The sequence below is a fragment of the Eurytemora carolleeae genome, unplaced genomic scaffold, assembly GCF_000591075.1.
Source record: "Eurytemora carolleeae unplaced genomic scaffold, Eaff_2.0 scaffold1255, whole genome shotgun sequence".
In the NCBI taxonomy this organism is placed as follows: Eukaryota; Metazoa; Arthropoda; class Copepoda; order Calanoida; family Temoridae; genus Eurytemora; species Eurytemora carolleeae.
This window is the reverse complement of record NW_019397142.1, coordinates 1-15,451: the sequence shown is the minus strand read 5'-3', so window position 1 is coordinate 15,451 and position 15,451 is coordinate 1. Positions and strand designations below refer to the sequence as shown.

The 15,451-nt window shown below is 32.1% G+C and overlaps 2 protein-coding genes and 1 long non-coding RNA gene across 3 annotated transcripts; all 3 read right to left on the bottom strand.

Moving 5' to 3' along the window:
• Positions 1-1,700: 1,700 nt before the first annotated feature.
• LOC111712294 (multiple epidermal growth factor-like domains protein 8) lies at positions 1,701-5,299 on the bottom strand. The gene is made up of 5 exons (XM_023486866.1): positions 5,196-5,299; positions 4,711-4,799; positions 4,224-4,303; positions 2,839-2,961; positions 1,701-1,840 (listed from the first exon to the last, which is right to left on the bottom strand). The coding sequence occupies exons 2-5, from the start codon at positions 4,785-4,787 to the stop codon at positions 1,701-1,703; spliced, it is 420 nt and encodes a 139-aa protein (XP_023342634.1). The 5' UTR covers positions 4,788-4,799; positions 5,196-5,299.
• Positions 5,300-7,301: 2,002 nt separating this feature from the next.
• LOC111712299 (uncharacterized) lies at positions 7,302-10,019 on the bottom strand. The gene is made up of 2 exons (XR_002767422.1): positions 9,957-10,019; positions 7,302-7,343 (listed from the first exon to the last, which is right to left on the bottom strand). It is a non-coding gene; the product is annotated as an uncharacterized LOC111712299 (long non-coding RNA).
• Positions 10,020-10,609: 590 nt separating this feature from the next.
• On the bottom strand, positions 10,610-15,333 carry LOC111712293 (multiple epidermal growth factor-like domains protein 8). Its single transcript, XM_023486865.1, has 5 exons — positions 15,258-15,333; positions 14,977-15,028; positions 12,065-12,151; positions 11,011-11,185; positions 10,610-10,708 (listed from the first exon to the last, which is right to left on the bottom strand). Exons 1-5 carry the CDS (start codon positions 15,271-15,273, stop codon positions 10,610-10,612), a joined length of 429 nt encoding a protein of 142 aa, XP_023342633.1. The 5' UTR covers positions 15,274-15,333.
• Positions 15,334-15,451: the final 118 nt, after the last annotated feature.

Sequence of the window (15,451 nt, the reverse complement as noted above, 5' to 3'; positions counted from 1 at the left end):
ATAAACCCTAAGAAGCAAACTAATGGTGTAAACCTGTGATATTTCCTTGTACAATACAATTTTTTTTTAAATGAAGTCTTTTTAAATTGTTTTAAGACAGTGGAAAAGAAAAAAATCAAAAGTTGAGCGAAAAATCTAAAATTCTAAAGAGAATATTTTTCCATATATGTATAATTTAAAAATGCCGAATATTGAAAAAATTATGTTAGCATTCGTAGTATTTAAATATAATGTTTAATATATTAAATGTAATATTCAGATTTTAAAATATATTTAAAATGTGTTTAAATTCAAAGAATGAGACTTTAAAGACTACTTAGATCTCTTTAAATATCACAATCTGGGGAATAAATGTGGAATTTTGGATTAAATAAAATATTAAAATTCATCTGACAATGTTTATTGTTAAAGTTACATTTAACCAAAAATTTAAAACAAAATCCGTCTGCGGTTCGTCTCATTTTTTTTGGTAACACTGTAATTTGAAATCAAATATTTTACATCAAGGGACTGTTGACGTATTTTCAAGTGATCCATTATTTACAGAGTGTTGTGCACATTTCACAACGCTAAATTTTAGTAGATTGTATCGTATAATATATATGTCTTTTTTAATTTTCTTTCTTTTTCTCTGTCGATAAAAATCTATTTTCAAAGAGGAAAACAAGGATAAGGATGAAGCATTGTGAATAGAATCACTTTATAAATTTGAGGTTTGAGGGTCACTTAAAATTATGTTATCAGTCCCTTATGCAAATTCTTTAGGATTCATTTGAGACATGTAAAACTTTTCCACGATGTATAATTACTGAGTTTGAGTCACCCCGAACTAACCAGAGTGAGCAGCATTCGGTTTCTTCTATTTGAAATCAAACATGCTTTGGTCTAAAATTCAGTAATCTTTTATATTTGGTTATTCTATACTTTTTCATTCAAAATGTATATGCCGACAAAAAAGTATTCAGGAAAAAATGCAAAGAAATTATGTTTAATGAGTCAAATTGTGATCTAAAGTCAGAGCTTTCTGGAGTATTGAAAGAACCGTTAAATCCACGTGGAGTGCATAGTCGACTTTCAAAATCATGAATTTGGGTGGATACGTTTAAAAAATCGGTTTTTTAAAATTATTAAATAACGACGACGAAAAATAAGGTAAAAATTATACAGTAAACTAATTAGATGGTTTGGAACATATTTCTCAAAAGAAATTTGTCAATGAATCTATGCTAGAATCAATTACTTCGTTTTCATCATTATATTAAATTTCTTATTTTCTATGAATTTATTCGCTGATTTCTACAAATTCTTCAAATGTCGTGTTTTCAATAATAGTTCTAGAAAATCCGCATTAAATCTTTGTGAATAATCAGAGAATATAGAAACTAATAATTGAATAAGATTATTTATTTTTGATGATAAGTCTAATTTTTAGTTTCTCAACCTGTTCCTAAAAAACTAATTAGTTTACTGTAGAATTTTGTTTACATTTTTTGTCGTCGTTATTTCATAATTAAAAAAAACAATTCTGAAAACGTATCCACCCAAAAGTACGATTTTGAACGTCGACTTTGCGCTTAAACTCAGGATTTACAGATCTTTAAAAAGTTTTATATGTCTCAAATAAATCCTTAAGAAAATTCTCCACAATACTACATTCTTAGTTCAACTAATACCGTACATTGCCATTGAAAATGTGCAAATCAATAATCATTTGTATCGGAATGTATCCTACCTATATCAAAATGTACCTGTATCGGAATGTATCCAGAATATCTCGAAAAATAGTTCTCTGTTGGACTCCAGACCCTACTTCTGTACTCAAGTTTATATTCGGGTTCATCTACATAAAAAAATAATCAATTTATTTGTAATTAAAATTTACATAACACCAAATAAAAAGTTTAAAATCCAATCCAAGTTCAAAAACGGTGTACGGATTGTTTATTGTTCACAAATATCTCTAAAAAGTATTAGATGACAGGGAACAGTTCTAACAAAACAATAACAACTATTGTAAACAAAGGACATACTTTATCCTGGTAGGGCAGATAGGCTTAGTTTGTAAAATCATTTTTCTTCCTTTCAAACACGTTATCCAGTTCAAAATATATCACAAATTTTAACATTATAGATCATAATCTTTACTACAGTGCTTAGGATCCATTTAATTTAGATTCGGACCCGGATCCTGGATCCACCCTGTATCCAGGTCATGAACATTAACTTAATACCGCTGCAAGTCCTATCTACCCCAATTGGAGTCGGTATGAATTTCTCTAAAATCAAAATGGGAAAAATTATTTTCTTTTAAACCACTCTAAAACCATTATGATGGCAAATGAAACAAGTAAAACACTTAAAAGCATTAACTTGCAAGACTCAATTAAGTCCCTATTCATATATGCATTTATCAAATTCTGACATCCAAGAAGCTGGAATTGAGTACATTTTAGGTTGGGTCACATTCCCTACAAACCAGCGAATCAAAAAATAGTAAATCTACGTTAAAATATTTATCATTGTATTGATTTAACGCTGTTAAGTACTTTCGTAAGGCATTTTCCCAAGCGGCAACTTCCCAAGGGTATTTTCCACAGTGGCATTTTCCCAATTGTGCAATTTACCAAGCAGAAACTTCCCAAGTCTGTCCCCTAGCTGTAGAACTCGGCCCCATTGCAGCCTGCGGCAGCGCCTCAGAAGGCTTCACCTAACCGTTGGGAAGTTCTCGCTTAGTAAATTGCACATCTGGGAAGTTGACACTTGGAAAATTGTCACTTTGGAAGTCGCCCTTGAGAAAATGCTTTTAGGAAAGTACCTAACACCGATTGATGAACTAACCTGTCTCTTTATGTATTTTGATTGGATACTTCTTATCAAAGTTTACACTATTGTATCCTGTAGTCTGGTTATACTTTACTAGAAACATCTGGGCCTCAGCACTCAAGTATACATCCAGGGATCCTAGTACAAGAGTATTTTTAATCATCTATTGTTTATTTCTATTGTCTATAGTCTATTGACTATCAAATTTTGTCTATCGACTTTCGTCTATTGACTTTGTCTATCGAATTTTGTCTATGGACTTTTGTCTATCGACTTTTGTCTATGGACTTTTGTCTATCGACTTTTGTCTATCTACTATCGACTATCCTCTATCGACTATTGTCTATCATCTATTGTCTACTATCTATCAACTATTGTCTATTGTCTATCATCTATCGTCTATGATCTATCTTCTATCCACTATCGTCTATCGACTATTGTCTATCAACTATTGTCTAACGACTATCATCTATCAACTATAGTCGATAGACTATCGTCTATAACTATTGTCTATTGACTATCGTCTATCGATGATCGTACATATCGACTATCGTCTATCGTCTATTGATTATCGAGTATTGTCTATCGTCTATCCACTATTGTCTAACGTCTATCGTCTATCTACTATTGTCTATCAACTATCTTCTATCAACCATCAACTATCGTTTATTGTCTATCGTCTATCAACTATAGTCTATTGTCTATCGTCTTTTGACTATTATTTTTCGATTATTGTCTTTCGACTATCGTCTTTCCACTTTCGACTATTGTCTATTCTATTAACTATTGTCTGTCGACTATCGTCTGTCGACTATCGTCTGTCGACTATCGTCTGTCGACTATCGTCTGTCGACTATCATCTGTCCACTATCGTCTGTTGACTATCAACTACCGTCTATCAACTATTGCCTATCGACTTTCGTCTATTGGCTATCGACTATTGTCTATCGTTTATCGACTATCGTCTATCGACTATCCTCTATCGACTATCGTCTATCGATTATTGTCTATCGTCTATCGTCTATCGTCTATCGTCTATCATCCATCATCCATTGTCTATCAACTATTATCTATTGTCTATCGTTTATTGTCCATCTATCGTTTATTGTCTATCGTCTGTAGTCCATTGTCTATTGTCTATTGTCTATTGTCTATTGGCTATTGTCTATTGCCTACTGTTTATCCGTTACAGAAAAATACTTGTTCATTTATTGTCTATCATATATCTATCCTAAATGTCTGTCCATTGTCAATTTGTCCATACGTCTATTCTCTATTGTCTATAATCTATTTTCAATTGTCCAAAGTCTATCGTCAACTGTCTATCCTCTATCTTCTTTTGTCTATTATCTATTTGATATCGTCTTTCCTAAATTGTCTATTATGTTACTATTTATTACCTTCAGTAACATCAATGATGATTTTAATATCAACATTTCTAAACTTGGGTTGTACAGCATACAGTACAGTATCACCTGGCCTGCATTAGAACAACAAATCAATATATTCAATCTTTTCAAAACAGGCTTTTGTGTTTTACAGTTATTCAACAAATTATAAGTGTGTATAAAAAATAAAAAATTTGGCATAAAAGGCAATTATGTTTAATATACTTTCCCCCCAGCAAAAAGAATTTACCCCAAAAAATCATATATTTTCCCCAATTAAGAGAATAAAACTCTAAACAAAATTTGTTGTGCTCTGCGTTAACAACTTTATTTTTGACAGAAGAAAATTGATTTAAAGCGGGGAAATATTTTACAAGAAAATGTACACCCAAGACATTTAAAATCGAGGTCAAGCGTTTAAGGTTATCGAATAAAGGTACTTCATACAATAAACCTACCTCAGAACACCAATTATTACCATGAATATCATTAAAGCTACCTGAGAGGTTTAACAGATCCACTGCATGAGTCTGCAACTTCTTCATCCATAAAACAGTAATCATGGTCAACAGACATAGAACGGAAACACTAGAATCCCATCAGTATTATTCATTACTTTCATTAAACTTTATTCTATATCTCATTCTTCTCCAGTGTCACATTGCCAATGATATTGAATAGAAAGGAGCTGATTAATCGCTTACCCAACTTTCTAATCCTGTTATCTTTGCAACCTGATGGTGAAACTTTTGATATTTAAACTTAGATTGTAATTTAAATATCTTTAAAGATCTTCAACATCATAGGCAGCCTAGGAATCCTAGGCTTTTCAGGATTCAACACACAAAATTTTCACCTCTAGGTTTCCAAGATAAGGATTAAAATATTAGAGTTTATGGCGCTCAAGTCTTTCAAATTCAAGTTAAATCATAAATTCACAAGGGTTTTTTAATCCAAAGAGATGTATAATGAATAAATTTATTCCTGGTGTCCATCTACAGGATCTCCAATATAGAATTCTTTACATCTACTGCACTGTTTTCTCCAACATGTGTCTCCATTACCTCCAGCCTATGTGTACAATATATTTAATCTGTACAGTTCTACAGTTACACTGTACAATTGTACAGTTGAACTCCAGACTTTACTACATCTTATATTACTGCTTTTTCAAACATGTGTCTCCATTACCTCCAGCCTATAGTGTTTAAGATGTACCTTAGACTAATATACATTTGTACATATATCTATTATATATAACTGTTTTATTCGAAATGTCTCCATTTCCTGCAGCCCTATTTGTACAATACATTTAATCTGTTTACTATAAAGTTGTACCTTAGACTATAATACATAATACTTATTTCTAAATGAAACATAATGTCGATACAATAAAACTTCAAATCATGTTTTGAATACTTATTTTCTCATAATTATTTCTATTAATATATAACTGCTTTCTTCAAAATGTAAAGGATGTCCATTATAAATTGAGACTTTCTTAAAACTGCTTATAAAATAGCAAATTGACCAATATGAAAATGAAAAAAACCCGCAAAGATCAGCCACCTGTGCCCTGTGAACAAACTGGTTTTATATTTCAGAATATTCTATCATAAAGAAGATAAAGGACATGAAAGAGAAGAGGATGAAAATGCTTTTTGGCGGGTTATACATCAAAAACTAATGTCTGCAAGAGATTCACAATTGAGTACTTCCTTGCTACATGGGCTTCAATAAGGACCATCTACTTAACACTGATGTATCAGGAAGGTTCAGGGAAAAAAGAAAAATTGGAACTGGTCGGAAAGCTGAGAAATTACCTCCTTCAGTAGTGAAATAGTGATAAATGAAGCTGTATGAAGAGAGTCCCAAAGAAATATGGCAACTAAGTAAAAAAATTAAAGGAATAAAGCCCTTCAAAGCCCGGGGTAAAGCTAACAAATCTGGAACAAGGGCTTTACCCTAACGCACAGAATTTTTTCCTGATTTTGGGTCATCTTCAATTGTTATTGAATTGTAATTCCTATTTTCCTGTGAAGGTTAAGGGCTTATCGAATAAAGGTACTTGATACAATAAACCGACCTCAGAACACCAATTATTACTTTTAGGATAAAAGTATCAAAAAGGATGAACGGGACAGTAAGCTCAAAAATATCCATCTTTTCCTCCATTCTATCGATTTGTTTCTGTAAAATATTGAATATCCAAATAATGTGATATCTATGAAATGTCTTATTCATTTTATGTCCTACATAAAAATGTCACATGTCTATTAAAATGTCCAAACCCTATTTATAAATCTTGTCAATTCAGACAAAGAATATGAATAAATAAAGACTGACATGAATCTATAAATCATTAATGAAAGGAAAATTATTTTTTGAGATTTATAAAATCCTTTTGGTTTCTCAGCATGAAACATTCTCTTACATGATAAAAATACTATTAACTAGATGGTAGAAGATCAAGGAAGGTATAGAATTTTACAGGGGTGTATATTTTTCATACTATTTTTCTGAAAATTTCTTAACTATTTTTCACCAATATCTCTAGTTTTTTTTTAGATTGCGTGCTAATTGTTTTTTACTGGTTTAAATTTCTGAATTAAAGAAAATTTGTAAATTTTAAAACAAAATACACAGGTATTAAAAATTATGAAAAAAGTGCCTGTTGAGGTCAAATTTTTCATTTCCTTAATCAATTCTGATATCATTTACACCTGAGATTGTAGATAGACAGTATAGAATCCATGATATTATGACTTACATTGTACTAAAACGGAATTTAGTTTTTCCAAAATCTTAAATTTTTAATCCCTATATATATATGCAACTTGATATTTCAAACTTAATTATTTTATCCAACAGAATTCATAGTTTAAAATATCAAAGGTCTATGACGTTGGTTTGCAAAGATATAGGGATTAGAAAATCAGAATTTGTGACAAAGACTCAAATTCTTTGTTTTGCTTAAAATATTGATATTGGACGTGGGTCATAAATGTCTAATTGAAATTAATTTGAAGAAAAATGTTTCTACCTTCCATACATTGATGACACTGTTCTCCTTTAGTGTTATTTTGACAGTTCACACAAAGGGTATTTCCTTTACTTCCGACCTCAGACAATCTAAACAAATATTCCATTAATTTATCAAAAACAAATTCTGAATCTTGCCCAATTTCACTTTTAATAGTGGAAGCAAGATTGAAATTCTGGTTAGTTTTCAGGGGACATTTAATTTCTTAAATTTAAGTTTTTGAAGGTTTAAAAAATGTATTTTTTTCATTAGGTGCCATTTTTTAGTTCATCGTTTATCACTGTAAACCTACAGTATTGCTACTTAGAAAAATATTTTAGAAGCCTTTCAATTTTAATTTAGAAAAACCACATTTAGAAATCTTTGTCAGAAATTAATTTTAGGTAAGTGTAGGTTCAAACCATGCTGGTTATTGTTCACAACTCTCCTGTATTTGATGAAACTGCCAAAAATAATAATGGATTAATATTATGAGAGTTTATTAGTTCTGTGTCTACAAGTTTGTATGGATAAATGAGCACATGAAGGTTTATTAATTCATTAAAGAGACTGTACACATAATTTCAATTTGTAGAGTGGATTTGTAAAGAGACTGTACACATAATTTCAATTTGTAGACTGGATTTGTAAAGAGACTGTACACATAATTACAATTTGTAGTGTATTTGTAAAAGGACTGTACACATAATTTCAATTTGTAGAGTGGATTTGTAAAGAGACTGTACACATAATTTCAATTTGTAGACTGGATTTGTAAAGGAACTGTACACATAATTTCAATTTGAAAAGTGGATTTGTAAAGAGACTGTACACATAATTTCAATTTGTAGAGTGGATTTGTAAAGAGACTGTACACATAATTTCAATTTAAAGAGTGGATTTGTAAAGGAACTGTACACATAATTTCAATTTGTAGAGTGGATTTATAAAGGGACTGTACACATAATTTCAATTTGCAGAGTGATTGTCTGATTCACAACAGTACTCTTTAAAGCTTTGAACGCTATGAAGGAACCAAAATGAATGAAATATCTATGCTTCCAACTTGAATCTTTTCAATTGTGGTTTCTTTATTAGTGGCTTGTAAATTTCTCATTTTTTGCTTCCGATACGTTAGAGAACAATTAGAATTAATCAATTTGTCAAGGTAGAAAAATATATATATTCAACGTTAATGATTAGATAAGGGTTTAAAGGGTACTATTGTTTATTGGGTAAGGAAGGTCACATGAAATTACGAAGACAGTCCCTTTAACGTCCTCCTCCATGGTAGGTAATTAATATTAGTGAAAGATTTACTACAGGTCCTAGTTGCTGGCAGGACCCAGGGTTAAATATTGGAAACATAGGAAACCAATATTTCATGTCTGATAGAACAGGGTGTCACAAAAAATGGCAATACTCCTGTTGCATGTTTTTTTTATCATAACTACTCTTATTGGAGGAAATATAATTAGAAAAAACTAAACCCAAATAATTTTGTTTTCTTACACTTGATCATAGAATAAAAACTAGAAGCACCACAAGGCCGAAAAGTAGTACTAGCAAGTTCACTTTATTTTCAACTTTTTCTTAAATTTCTTTGTTGATTTTCTTTAGGCAACCTGTTAGAAAGATAGATAAAACACAAAATAGATAGGTGGAGATCAAAATATTCAACTAACAAAATTAGGACATTAAGTGATTTTTAGAACAAAAACCATACCAGCATAGTTTTCAAAACTTTTAGAAAATGAAACACATGTTTTGGCAAAAACTTTCTGCCCCAATTCTCAAACTAATTAATTTGTACAGAATGTGTAAGTAAATTTAATTAAGTAAACTTAAATTTCAGTATCAGAAATTATGAAATTTACAAAAAAATCCCAAATTATAAATTTTTTTGATTTTTGTAAAATTTTTTGTGTAATGTGAAACTAACTCAAATTCAAATTCATTAAATTCGAACCCAGATTTAATAAATAGCAAAACATAGTTGAACCGTGAAGATATAGTTTAACCACTTTTTTCAGCTTCAATTGGTGAACAAGAGATTTGATAAGGTTTCTTTTACTTTATTTTGTGGAAAAAAGGTAAAATGTAAAACTTAAAAACTTTATTATTTTATCACAATATAAATCCTTGCTTTCTGTTATTCTTTATTCAAAACTTAATCCACACGTCCAAGAAAAGTATAATAGAGTTTCGTAAGATATCTTGTTCAGCATATTCGTCAGCATATTTGTCAGCATATTCGTCAGCATATTGAGTCAGCTTTACTTAGTTACTTATCTATTCATCCATAACCTCGCAACTTCATTAATTTTTCGATCTAACAGATTTTATAGTTTGAAATATCTAAGACCTACGATATTGGGTTAAGATATGGGGACTAAAAAATCAGAGTTTGTGACTTTGTAGCAAAGACTAAATTCCTTTGAGCAATGTTACACCGGTCTGTTCTCATTCCCTCAGATGATTACAAAACATTTGCCTCATTTGAGCATTTGCAAATGTTCTGGGGGAATAAGATAACAATTTATATATTCACATAATCTTGTAAATGCTATAATGTAGAATACTGGAATAGTTGCTATTTTATCATTTTTATCATTGCTTTAAATATGATTTAATTAATTAATGATGAATTTACGAAATAAAAACCTCATTTGTCTGAAACGTAAAGCGAAAAAAAAACATTTTCAAAACACACTTTTTAATACCTTTTCAGAGTATCCAGTTGGGAGCTAGAGTATTCCAGAACCTCATTCTTCTCAATCTACAATTTATTTTCATTTTTTAGGTTATAAGAGAGAATGTAGACGTAATTACAAGTACCCTTCCATTTAAGCAATATCAGAGTTGATTCACAATAGTACCCCATGTATTTATGTCTGACAAAAGTGATGAACTTATCCTTGTTTTTCTTTCCTTTAAATTGATTTTTCTGTTGCATTGAATTAGCAAAAATTAAAGAAAGAGAAGGCGGGGAGAAGAAGTTGGGAAAAAGAGGGGGAAAAAGGGTAAAATAAGGGAGGGGGGGGTGAAGATAGAATTAGTAGGAATGGGAGAGGGAGATAAAAGGGATGGAAGATTGTAGATAGACAGTATANCACCATCCGCAGGGGGTTTGCTTGAGGCAGGAGGAGCAGGTTCTCATCTCTTTACAGTTCGGGGGGCAGGAGTCTCCTGACTTTAACACCTGGAGAATATTTGATTAGAAAATGGTGTCCAGAATCAGATCCTAATGATTATTGTGATTAATTTTTTAGGGGCAGTAAAGATGAATTAATCTCGTGGGGTGAGAGATGGGTGAGAGGGCCTCAATCTTTTATGACATTTAAAATGGATGGGTGGGTGTATCCCTGTATTGTATCTAGCCTGTATATATAGTAATAGTAATAATAATAATAATAATAATTTCACCTGTCGTATGATTTTGACATTGAATGCAAATATCCAGGAATTGAGGCCCCTGTAAAAAAGTAAAATCACATAACTACACATATACGAACCCCTCTCTTGACGGAAATATTCAGAACACGTTTTTCGTGCAGATTAACGACGATATTTTCCACAAAGTACCGTAAAAATTGAGCATACCCTTCAATGGATTGTCACTTTAAATTCTAACGACATTCAACTTTCCCACATGATATTCATCAAACTAGTATATTTCTCATACATTGTTTCTGTTCAGTGTGTGGAAAGTTTGTACCTCCCACATTATCCAATTATTAGCTGAAAACAATTCCTTTAAAATAATTATTTTCGTACCTGACAATTACTGTTTCCGTTGCAGAGGCACACCAGGTCACACTCTGGGCCGGTGAACCCGAATCCACACGCGCACTCGCCAGGGCGCACACACGTTCCATGCACACAGGGACGCTCACACACCGGTTTACACGCGCCTTCTACCCCACGCACAAACCCAGGGCTGCACTCACATCTAAATTTATAAAAAAATAATAGACTGAGCTTCGTAGGTGAACAGAAAACTAGACAATTTTAAAGCTGGAGAACTTTTGAAAAAACTCTCCTTGAATTTGCAGATGCAGTACAAAGCCAAATAGATAGATACAAATATAAAATAATCATTCATCTTGAACCCTATACATACCTGTATTCCTGTTCTTCCTTATATATACATGTATTCCTGTATTTTATCTAGCCTATATATATATCTGTATCCCTGTATTGTATCTAGTCTATATATACCTGTATCCCTGTATTGTATCTAGCCTATATATACCTGTATCCCTGTATCCCAGTATTGTATATAGCCCAAATATACCTGTATCCCTGTATTGTATCTAGCCGATATATATACCTGTATCCCTGTATTGTATCTAGCCTATATATATATATCTGTATCCCTGTATTGTATCTAGCCTGTATATATACCTGTATCCCTGTATTGTATCTAGCCTATATATATACCTGTATCCCTGTATTGTATCTAGCCTATATATATACCTGTTTCCCTGTATTGTATCTAGCCAATATATATATACCTGTATCCTCGTATTGAATCTAGCCTATATATATATATACCTGTATCCCTGTATTGTATATAGCCCATATATACCTGTATCCCTTATTGTATCTAGCCTATATATATACACATGTATCCCTGTATTGTATCTAGTATATATATACCTGTATCCCTGTATTGTATCTAGCCTGTATATATACCTGTATCCCTGTATTGTATATAGCCCATATAAACCTGTATCCCTGTATTGTATCTAGCCTGTATATATACCTGTATCCCTGTATTGTATCTAGCCTATTGTATCCCTGTATTGTATCTAGCCTGTATATATACCTGTATCCCTGTATTGTATCAATACAGTTTTCTGAACCAGAAAGACATGAATGATGGTCATTAATGCACTCATTCTCTAGAGGACATCTGAACAAATAGAATTATTGATATAGAAAAGAAACACAATATTTTTTGAGGTCAGACCTTCTGAATTGTTAATCCCTATGTGTCTTTATCCATTAAAATCATCGCTCAGCGTATGAGAAATCGCAAGAAACATGTCAGCTGTTTTCTAACAATTAAGTACATAATTGCATCCAAAGGAACTGAGTTTTTGCCATAGACTCAAATTTTCAAATCCCTATATCTTTTCAACCTTTTGGTTTAAACCATTGCCATATCAAACTTAGACTAATTAATCTAATAGAATTGATAGTTTTAAGTATAAAAGGTCTACGACCTTGGATTGCAAAGATAACAGGATTATAAAATCAGATTTTGTCGCAAAAACTCAGATACGTATTAGGGGTATAAAAGATTCCCTATTACAAAAGATAAGACATCTAGATTAATTATAATTTCCCTTCTTTGTACTCATTAGCAAATTATTCCAGTTACTGGTAATATCGAGTAATATGATTAATTAGCTGAAGGCCCGGCGTTGCCCGTGGAAAAAAATTGGGGGAAAAATATGGCGCCGTGACAAACTCCTGAAAGACAAACTCCGGAAAGACAAACTCCTGAAAAGACAAACTCCTGAAAAGACAAACTCCTGAAAGACAAACTCCTGACGAGACAAACTCCTGACGAGACAAACTCCTGAAAATAAAAAATTCTGAAATACAAACTCCATAATATCAGCCGCAGCGCTCGGCCCAGAAAGTGTCTTAACCAACCTAACCCATGGCCGCAGCGCTCGGCCCACTAGCCTGTCCTAGCCGCAGCGCTCGGCCCAGAAAGTGTCTCAACCTAACCTAACCCTAAATAATAAAAAATAAATAATAATAAATTTGCTGGTTATTCTGATCATTGTAATACTTTGCTGCTAGAAGCATATTCAAATTACTAAAGATTGAGAATTTTTCCTAGAATATTTGCGGATTTTTCTTCTAAAGTTTATGAATTTTATCAAATTTCATTCAGAGAAAAATTTCATAATTTCAGGAGTTTGTCTCGTCAGGAGTTTGTCTTTCAGGAGTTTGTCTTTCCGGAGTTTGCCTTTCCGGAGTTTGTCTTTCAGGAGTTTGTCTTTCAGGAGTTTGTCACGGCACCGAAAAATATAGTTCGAAAAAAATAATTTAATGAATCATGGAAAGCTGGAGCTCTCGGCAGACTCTCCGCCTTTCATTTGCCTCGTACAACGATTTAATCTTCCTTCTTCTGACCGTTGGTGATAACTAACTTTCATTTCGATTTTAGCCCAGACCGATCCTATTTCCTCCTACCTTATGTCAAGCCGTGTTTCATTTCTATTGGCTTGAATTTAAAATAGAATACATGGTCCAACTGGGCTTACGTTCAAAGCATGATTTCTGGGTTGGCATTTTCTTAAGGAATAAATCTTCCTACATGATATACAGGGTGTCCCAATAAACATGAGAATTCAGTGACGAATTCGATATCGTCTTTTCAAATAATTCTTTGATTTAGTATAGTGATACCTACTGAGAAAGCTAATCTGAAAGAGCACCGTCTGCTATGTTCACATTTTGTTTGTTTATGTTTTGACTGTATTTACGGTTGTACTTAGTAAAACAAGAAAATTGCAGTATACAAACAGAGTAAACTTGTCCGTTCTGTTCAATGTTCATCTTGCAGAGACATTATAGACACAATACACATCTTTGCAGTCTTTTACCCTTTTCATAAAATAAACTCTAGCAGACATAATAATATTATGGCTTTTGAAATTAGGTATTACAATGCTAATTCATAGCAAAGACGATATCGAATTCGCCACTGAATTCCAATGTTTTTTGGGACACCCTCTACATGAGGCGACTTGTCATCCATCCAACTGCTATCGTTGACTACAGTTTATTTACACGTAAACCTCTCTCCATGCTTACATTGCAATCTGAGCTTATGCTCCGGGTCTGTATGAGGACTTAAAGGGTTACATCAATGGAACTTTCCAATCTGAGTTTAGCTCCGGGTTCGTATGAATAGTGATGGGGTTACATCAATGGAACTATCCCTACCGAGCTATTAAGCTCACACCGGATACAATAAAATACAAACTGCGGTATGTGTGTGATTTTAAATAAAATAAACACGAGTTCTTCAATTCTAGGTGGAGGGGGGACCACCCTCCACTTAGTTGCACTCATGTCTCTAAGAAAATACCAAGATGTAATAATATCTTGTGAATATGTAAATATTGTTGGCAAAGTGTAGATTAACACGCTTTCATTGATTTCCTGGCGATATACTTTATTTAATAACATATATTGGAATATCACATACAATAAATTTCATTTTACCATTTTGCATTATACTTTTCTCAAACGATCTTTAGTATGGCCAACAGAAATTCTGAAGAGAGGGCTACCTTCCAACCTGACTCTGAATGTTATTGTTTCTCAGATTTTTTTTCGTTTTTCTGCACTTCTATACTGGATGATATCATATTTTTGGACCAAGTTTAAGGGAAGGGTATGTAACAAGCAAACAAATTATATATACCTTTAAACTTTAAAGTGAGGGTAATGACCGGAAGGAAGAAAGGCATAAATTTCAAGCAATGAGTTATTGCCACAGACTGAGATTTTCTAATCACTTATATCTTTGCAACCCAATGTCGTAAACCTTATATATTTCAAACTATGAATTTTTTTAGATCAAATAATTTCTAAGTTTGGAATATCAAAAGTTTGCACCATCAATTTCATAAGAAACAGGGATTATAAAATATTAGTTTGAGGCAAAGCTAAGGCTCAATTCCTTTATCTAAAACTATGAAATCACAATACCTTGCGAAGTTCCAGGCTAGCTGGGCTGGATCATTCACTTCCAGGTCTAAATCTGAAAATAAATCCTTTTTTTAACAACTTACTTTTTTTTGTTAACATCAAATAATTGGGTTAAAATATCTAACATCTAATTTAATCTAATCTAATAAGATTAATCTAAAGATGATAATATTAAATAATAATATCAGTAATACATATTTACAAAAAATAAATAATAATAATAATAATAATAAAAATAACAAAAATAATAATAACAATAACAACATTAACAAAAATTATACCTTGTTGCTTCCGCATTACTTCAAGACAACTTCCGGTTTCCGGATTCTCCAAAGTTCCCTTAACAAGTTAAAACCACTAATTAATCATTTAGTTTAATAATGAAGAAATATGTAAAGATTAGATAATAATTTTATGAAATAAACTAACGTTTCAAAGACCCTTCCCTTTCCTCTTTCCTTTCCTCTTTCCTTTC

Coding starts and splice junctions, on each gene's coding strand:
- LOC111712294 (XM_023486866.1), bottom strand. CDS start 4,787: ATGTCTGTTGACCATGATTACTGTTTTATGGATGAAGAAGTTGCAGAC. Junction 4,304..4,710: donor GGATCTGTTAAACCTCTCAG/GTAGCTTTAATG, acceptor GTTCTAATGCAG/GCCAGGTGATACTGTACTGT. Junction 1,841..2,838: donor CAAAATACATAAAGAGACAG/GTTAGTTCATCA, acceptor TTTTTTATGTAG/ATGAACCCGAATATAAACTT.
- LOC111712293 (XM_023486865.1), bottom strand. Junction 11,186..12,064: donor GATACAATACAGGGATACAG/GTATATATACAG, acceptor TTATAAATTTAG/ATGTGAGTGCAGCCCTGGGT. Junction 10,709..11,010: donor ACGGAAACAGTAATTGTCAG/GTACGAAAATAA, acceptor ACTTTTTTACAG/GGGCCTCAATTCCTGGATAT.